We start from the raw sequence: 8,158 nt of genomic DNA on the forward strand, positions 1-8,158 counted from the left end.
GCATTAGAAGGCCTCCAACAGGAGAGGAAATATATGGTGGCAGGAATCACTATGTGTTTGAGGACCAAAACTCTAGAGGCCATGTTGAATTGCATCCCCTTCCACTTGTCGAGCTTGGCTTTCAGCTTGTCAAGGACCCACTCCCATCTTTGGTGTAAGGAGACACCAAATCCCATCGGGATACCAAGGAGTCTAAAAATATCACCATCCCTAATCATTTTGCAACCTTGTTGCAGGAGCCAGTCAGGGGGGAGTTTGTTCATAGTCTTGATTCCAGTCTTGGAATGGTTAACTTGGCTGCCACTGGCCAAACAGAAAGTGGCCAGACAATCCCAGAAAGAGGAGATTGATTGGTCATCGTTATGGATGAGAGCATTGGTATCATCAGCAAAAAGTTGCAGGCAGAGGTCAGAGGGGCTATTGGGAATGGCAATTCCTTTTAGGGCGCCTTGTTCCATCTTATCCTGGACAAGCCAACCAAGGGCATCAGCAGAGATGGCAAAGAGGAGGGGGGCTAAAGGGCAGCCCTGCCTAATGGATCTCTTGAGAGGGAAGGGGTCAGACAAAGAACCATTAATGGCAACTCTAGATCTTGCATTGCCAAATAGAACCATGACAAATTTAATAAATTTTCTTCCCAAGCCCATGTCATGAAGGGATTGAAAGACAAAATCCCAGTCCAACCTATCATAAGCCTTGTCAAAGTCAATCTTAAAGAACATAAAGTCTTGGTTGGTAGACTGGGCATGTTCAATACCCTCCCACATGCTAATGATAGCATCAAGAATGTACCTTCCCTTGATAAATCCCTTCTGTTCCTTTCGGATCCAGGAGTTTAAGTGGTTGGAGAGTCTCAGAGCAAAGGCTTTGGCATATATCTTGTAAGCAGTGTTAAGACATGTAATTGGTCTCCAGTTATTAAGAAGGTGTTTTTCTTCTCTTTTATGAATAAGCTTGATAACTCCCTCGTTAACAGAAAGTGGGAGAGAGCCAAACCTGAGGGATTCGTTCCACACCATCAAAAGGGGAGAAGTAATACAGTCCCGAAAGGTTTGGAAGAATTCGTTCGGAAGGCCATCAGGGCCCGGACTTTTGCCTTTTTTTAGCTGGTCAATGGTGTACTTAATTTCAGTTTCGGAGAGGTCCCGGTTGAGAATGTAGTTCAGCTCCTCTGGGACAACAGCTTTTCTACAACGAGCTATAGTAGCTCGAGCCCTGGTCTTCTCAGTAGAGTAACAAGGATCCCTACTGAAAATTTCAGAGAAATAGCTTCTTATGTACTCTTTATTCTCCTCTTGGGAAGAGATGAAGAGACCATCTTTTTTCTGCATAAGGGGAAGGAGGTCTCTTCTAGACTTCTGTTTAAGGGTCCGAAACATTTCCTTCGAGGGTCTATCGGCTTTACCAGCCCACCAATTCCTAGTGTACTTCTTAATTTGGTTGCCCTCAATAAGCTCTTCCCTTTTGAGATCAGCCTTGGCTTGAAGGATGTCAGAGAGGGCTACTCGATTTCCAGCAAGCATACTAGTTTCAAGGGTTTTGAGGGAGTCATACTTGGCTTTCCTCCTGAGCTGCCTGATTTGTTGGACAGATCTTTTAGTCTCTCTAAGGAACTGTTGGGTTGATTTCACAGCACAAGCCCAAGCACGGGAGGGAGAAGAGGGACCTTCAAAATAGGAGGACCAAATCTTCTCAATCTGATCCTTGACAAGGGGGAGGTGAAAGAGGTCCTGATCCACATGAAACCACCCAGACTTGATATTAAAATTGGAGTTGGAGAGACTAAGCAAAATAGGTTTGTGATCTGAAAGACAAATGTCTTTGAAGACCTTGACCTGAGAGTTGTTGAACGAATGAAGGAGACCTGAGGAGACATAAGCCCGATCCAATCTAGCCTTCCTATGATCCTTTCCTTTCTGAGAATTATCCCAGGTGAAATCATTAGAGGACGAGGCATCGACCAGGGCATGGCTGTCTTTACATTTATTCCACTCTCTCTTCTCCCTACCACTTATAACAACACCCTTCCTAAAATATCTATCAATGCTAGACTCTACCATATTAAAGTCACCAAGCAAAATAACCGGAAATTGAAAAAAAGAGAGGGAGGTCCAGAGGGAGGGCCGAGAGCTAGCAGGACCCCAAGCATACACAGAGGCCACCACAAAGGTCTCCTCGGCTTGTATCTCTACCGCTACCCACCTGTGAGAATCATCATAGAAAATGTTAGTGATTGATGACCCCCATTTCTCATGGACTCCAAGGGCTGCTCCCCCCTTCCTTGGGGGGTGGTTAGTGTGGAACCATCTGTGGGAGGTTGACACAGCTTTGAGATTGTACTCAAGAGTCTTGTTAACAGCCTTTAATTCCTGCAAGCAAATAAAGTCAGCAATAATATTGTTGTCACTCATCCACTTCTTAAAGACCCTCGGTCTGTCTGAATCTGTTAATCCTTGGGTGTTAAATGAGATGGCTCTTATGGCTTGTTTCATTTCGAGTTAATTTTTCTGTTTCCTAGCTTGAGAACCTTTCTTCCCTATAGATTGGTGGGGGATTTCCTGGCTAGTACCCACTTTGGAGAGCCTGCGTTTAGCATTGAGGTGTTGGGGCTTACCTTGAACCTTGGGTGACTTTTCTAGAGGAGGTTGGAGGTTCCTACCTGGTAGAGTTTCTTCTTCAGCCTGCGAGAGAGAGTTGTCTTCCTCCATGATTGGCTGATTCATATCATATTCATTTAGCTCCCGAGATAATTGTTGGTCTACGTTGAACTGAGTGTCATCAACAAAATCGTCTACTCCCATGTCATCTGTGGAGGATTTTATGTCTTCTTCCCCTGTCAGTTCTACATTATTTTTACCAGCATCTTTAGATTCCTTTTCATGTGGCTGGGAAACAATTAGAGCTGGTTCAGTCAGGTCAACGAGGAGAGGAGAGAACTTATTAAAGTTTCTACTCTTCACCTTATTGTGGACAACAGTTTTTGAGAGTTTATTTTTCTTAGAAACGGTCTGGAAACCATCACTATCAGGCTCATTCTTCTGCCCTTGGACGAGGGCAAGCTGAGAGTCAGTAGCAGACTTTTTTATTGTCTCTGGGCAGTCTCTTACAAAATGACCAGTACGCATACACTTAAAGCAAGCATTAGGAAGATTTTTGTAAGAGATTTCCTGTTTTCTGACTATGTTTCCTTCTGAATCCTTAATCAATATGAATTCGGGCATAGGACCCATCACTTCCATCTCAATGAGCACCTGCGGGTGCCATCTCGGGTTGATGTCTGTGAAAGGGCGTTGGCCTAGTAATTTCCCTAGAGGTTCAACTATTAATTTCAGTATAGGGACGAGATGAGCAGGCAAATTAGGTAATTCTACCCAAACTGGCATTCGGGTGGGTTTTGGGCCCATAGGGTCAAAATCTTCGTTCCATTTAAACAGAGACAAAGGGGAATTGCGAACCATCCACTGTCCCCCCCCCAACACATTCAACGCTGCTTCTTGACTCTCAAATAGAAAGAGGAAAAAATTATTAGGCAGATACTGTGTAGATAATACCTTGTTTCCTCTAAGAATCCAATTTTGTCGAGTCCACTGACGAAGGACTTCCGCGGGAGGACGAGGGCCATGGCATAGACCAACCAACGCACGTTCCTGATACATTTTGGACCAGCTGAAAAGAAGGTTGGAAGGGATTTGAACAGAAGCCATACCTCCCTTCGATGCTGCAAGTTCGCTGTTCTCACCTGAGGCTTGATTGCTGGTTGTATATTTGCCTTGAGCTTGGGAGATTTCTGCAGAAGAGTACATGTCCGCTTGGAGATTCCCAGCAGAAAAGCCATCTCTCGTGGAAAGAATTGGAGGGCTTTCACCCAAGAAGGGGGCCTGGGGAGGGAATGGAGTCCTGAAGCTCCCAAATGCCGGGCTGTTGAAGCGGACGCTATCATTGTGCGGGGGCTGGGAATTAAAGAAGGGTCTCAAAGGGACTGAAAAGGGTTGGAACACAGGGTTCCCCGTTAGCGGAGGAAAGGAAGGTTCCCCAGGCATGCGAGGAAATCCGAGGGAGGTTCCAAACATCCTATTATTCTGAAAATCCAGGGCTACCGTCGTATTGGTTCGGGCTAGCGTCTCGAGCTGAGATAGTCGGTCTGTATGGCTTTGAAGGAGATGGTCGTTTCCTTGCAGTTCCTGACCTTGGAAGGCTTCGTGCTCCAAGTCGAGGCGAGGGGGAAAAACTGCTGGATGGCGTGATGCAGGGGAGTCTTCCACCATCTCTGTGGAAGGGCTTGCCTCACCCATGGTGAGGTGGCCCTCCTTTAGGGAGACGGAGAGCCTGTGCGGAAGGGAAGGGGGGGGAATAAAACAGACAGAGCTGGAGCTTAGGGAAGGAAGCTTGCATGTGAGGTGGAACGGACGGGGAGCAACGGCTCCTCAACGGCGCTCCTTCCGCTACTCTGCGATGTTCGAACTAACAAGTTAGATTACTCACCTGAGTCCAGCTTCTTGTTTGGTTGGTTTATTGAAAACATTAATATTAATATATATGTGAACTTGGCAAGGCTTGAAAAGCGGCGGGGGTCGAAATTATAATGACGGTGAACCGAGATAGAAGGACAAGCTGATTGCATAGCGTGTGCCATCCTGTATCCTCACCCTTGGCAAGGTTCTCGAGTGTTGAAGATGGACGCAGTAGACTTTCAACAAGTCCAGTGTGTGTCACTGTGTTGGATGATTTCAACTTTGGATCCTCTTGAGATTGGAAGACAATTGACTCGTCTCTTCGTCTACAGCAGGTCCTTTTGTTGTGCGCCGTCGGTGCATCTTGTTGCTCCTTTCCGTCCATGGACAGCGAAGGCAAGCACACGAACCATGAGTTGAAGTCAATTGCAAGTCCGCATAAGAGAGATCAACTCTCGATTGCAAGATCGCATATAAAAATATTCAGACTTCGATCGCAAGTCCGCATAAAAAATATTCAGACTTCATGACAGCACGGAGCCAGTCCAGCATGAAACTTTTTTACACGTTTTTTTCGCGATAACGACTGTGTGCGAATTGCATCCCACAACCCCATCAAATGTTGGAGTTTCATGCACGTTTTGCACGCGGATGACGAATCTGCCAGTGTTGTTAAAATCATAGGTTTTGACAGGCGATTCAAGGATGACGAAACTTAACAACTAACATCCAAGTCCCAAGGACATAAAAATTTGCGGTCTCTATTACGCCCCCCTGTTGAACATGCCTAGCATGTTCGAAAATTTAAGGTCTCCACTGACCATGTACGTATGCTTAATGAATTCGCGAGAGGATAAATCAGGAAGTGCTCATGTTGAAGAATCAAAATTCAAGTAAGTTGTAACAGTGAAACTTGTAAGCTGTAAGCTGAATCAAATAAGTTGTAACAGTGAAACTTAATGAGTTCTCGTTCGTAAGGAGTAAAACAGGTGATCTTTAATGACCCGTTCGTCGTCCTGAGTCCCGTTGATTGTACACTAGCAAGTATGTCGCCCATGCAGCTTGTAAAGCTGTAGCTATTCTACGCGCCTTCTGTCGACACACGGTAAAATCATAATCGCTGGCCTCAGCGAAATACCATAACGCCCATCGGACACGGATTTTGTGCGTTTTACATGGTGTGTGCAGTCCTTAAAGTTCATCTTTTATAGTTAAAAAGCTTTGTCATTTTCATCTACCATCGTAGGCCCCCAAAATACAAAACAAATCTCCTTTTGCATTTGACATCGACAATTTCCAAGGGTTGGTTATTGACAAAGAAACACCCTATGTCAAATTTAGTCCGTGTGTGTATTGTTCAGTGTTGCTGGATGAATTGTACTGTGCGGCGTGCGCTATGAACTTGTGGAGCCAGCCAGCTGTCTCCAGATTTGCTCCTTGGACCGGTGATTTAAATTTCACAACAATGCGCGTAAGCAGAAGCGCGTGATGTGGATTGAGATTTTTGCTTAAAATGTTGCATCATCCTTTTAGTATTTTGCACAATGCGAATTGCAATATTGAGTCAAAAGATCCAATGCAAGAGAAGCATATTGCTGAAAACTTGAAGCATTTACTATACAGGCAATATAAGAATGGAAGCCACTACGACCAACCTTCTCTCCTCCTCTTCTTCTGACCAGTCCCCCCCCTCCCCTTCCTCCTCCTGCAATGCCTCCCCCCTCTCCATGCCCCCTTCGCTCCCTTTTCGCTCTCGCCACCCCGTCTTCCACGGTATCCGTCAGCGCAGCTGGGGCAAATGGGTCTCTGAAATCCGGGAGCCTAGAACCAAGAATCGCATTTGGCTCGGATCCTTTCCCACCCCCGAGATGGCTGCCCGTGCCTACGATGTGGCCGCTCTCAACCTCAAGGGCTCCTCTGCCCGCCTCAACTTCCCCGAGTCCGCGCACACCTTGCCTCGCCCTTTCAGCCTATCTCCCAAAGACATCCAAACCGCTGCACTGGCTGCCGCCGCCGCTTCTCCATTTTCGTCGACTTCCACTACCGCTGCACCAGCTCCGGCTACAACTGTCCTGCCCAAGAACTCCACAACAGATTCTGTTGCTCCAGGACCCGACGCCACCGAACTAGCAAGATTGCCTAACGCGCAATTCGACATCTCTAACTCTTCTGCAACAGAGTGTGTATCTAACATCGAGTCAGTAGAAGCTGCTGCACCTACATCAAAGCTGGTTCTGTTTGAGGATGATATGCTGCTTGACATGCCCAATGTACTGCTTGACATGGCAGAAGCAATGCTGTTGATACCTCCAGCTCCACAGGAATCCATGTATAACTGCGCCGATAATAAACAGAATGTCGATGAGCTTGAGGTCTGGGAAAACCTTTGGCTATGGGATCATGAGACCTCGTATTGAAATCGATGTAAAATGTGTAATGGAAGTGGACCATGATACCGTTGTCTCCTCAGCTACTGCGCGATATAGCCTGAATGATTTCCGAGAAAAGATTAAACTTGACTGAGGAACACACGTAACTGTAATTAGTATGCTATTATAATTGCGTGGACAAGCATGGTGTGTTGAGGACGAGTATTGTGGACGATCAACGAAAGTCTGCATACATTCGGTAGATGCACGCTCGCTACCGTTCCTCTAATCTTTGCTTCCCTGCTTGCCTTTGTATGTTCCTTCCTTGCTCGATCGTCTCTTCGCAAAGCCCTCTTGCATAATTTTTTTGGGTGACGTTTTTTGCGCTATCATTGATCCCAGGAGGGCAGAACTGCTGGAATAGTGCTTTAAAATCTATGTTTTTAGGTAGGTTACAGCTTCAGTCTTGCAATTCTACAATCGCGCAAACATCGAGTCCTTGATCTTGTGACAAGTTTATAGAAGCCCAAGTTCAAGTGCTTGATCTCATTGTCACAAGATCATATCGTTCCCAGTACCCTAGTATTTGTGCTAACAAGCGAGATGCTTCTCTTGGCAGATCTTTTTGGCTTATAGACTGTGCCTTTAACACTAGCCCCGTACTGATTTCTAGCCATCCTAAATTGGCTGCATGGATGTTTAGGAAAGGCTTGAGTACCTTTGGGACCTGGGAGGACACAAATGGATGCTTTTATTTAGAATCAAAATGACATTTGGATTGATTAATGCTGAATGTGAAGTGGTGAGATCACTCACGAATGCGATCAAAGAAGAGTGGCCTACCAGCCACATCTAGAGATAAAGATGACTCTAAATACAAGGGCTTTATATGGAAGACGGGCAAACGTTTTTCAAAGGTGAGTTTATAGGATTTTAATGAAGAGGTGCCTTTGGTGGTTTCTATACTGGCACGGGATCAGTGGAAAGTTTATGCCCCTCTTGACAGGCTTGGTGTTTGGTCTATGAGGCTGCAAAGATTATGGAAGGTAACCCCTTCGTTCAAAGTTAACTTTCTATTGTGGAGGTACTAGTGGGAACGCTCCCTGTTAGAGGTAGAATATCTAAATGGAACCCCAAGGTGTCTCCGTTCTGTCCATTCTGCAACAAGTGTAAAGAAACTCATTTTCATCTATTGTGGAACTGTATGATGGCTTGAGAATTATGGAGGGGAATAGATGGAAGATCGAGATCTATTCAAGCGTACTTTAATCCTAGATGGAAGATGGCACTCTTAGGAGATAAAAGTGGAATGAATGATGTATTGTATGACCTTTAGTT

General features: G+C 45.6%; 1 protein-coding gene across 1 annotated transcript; it reads left to right on the forward strand.

Annotated features, from left to right (window-relative positions):
* Positions 1-6,178: 6,178 nt before the first annotated feature.
* Positions 6,179-6,868, forward strand: LOC147902634 (ethylene-responsive transcription factor ERF024-like). The gene has a single exon (XM_087373906.1). It carries the CDS (start codon positions 6,179-6,181, stop codon positions 6,866-6,868), a length of 690 nt encoding a protein of 229 aa, XP_087230032.1.
* Positions 6,869-8,158: the final 1,290 nt, after the last annotated feature.

This window comes from Dipteris shenzhenensis, chromosome 4 (genome assembly GCF_047967505.1).
Source record: "Dipteris shenzhenensis isolate YYH24624 ecotype China chromosome 4, Dip_SZ_1.0, whole genome shotgun sequence".
NCBI classification, from domain to species: Eukaryota; Viridiplantae; Streptophyta; class Polypodiopsida; order Gleicheniales; family Dipteridaceae; genus Dipteris; species Dipteris shenzhenensis.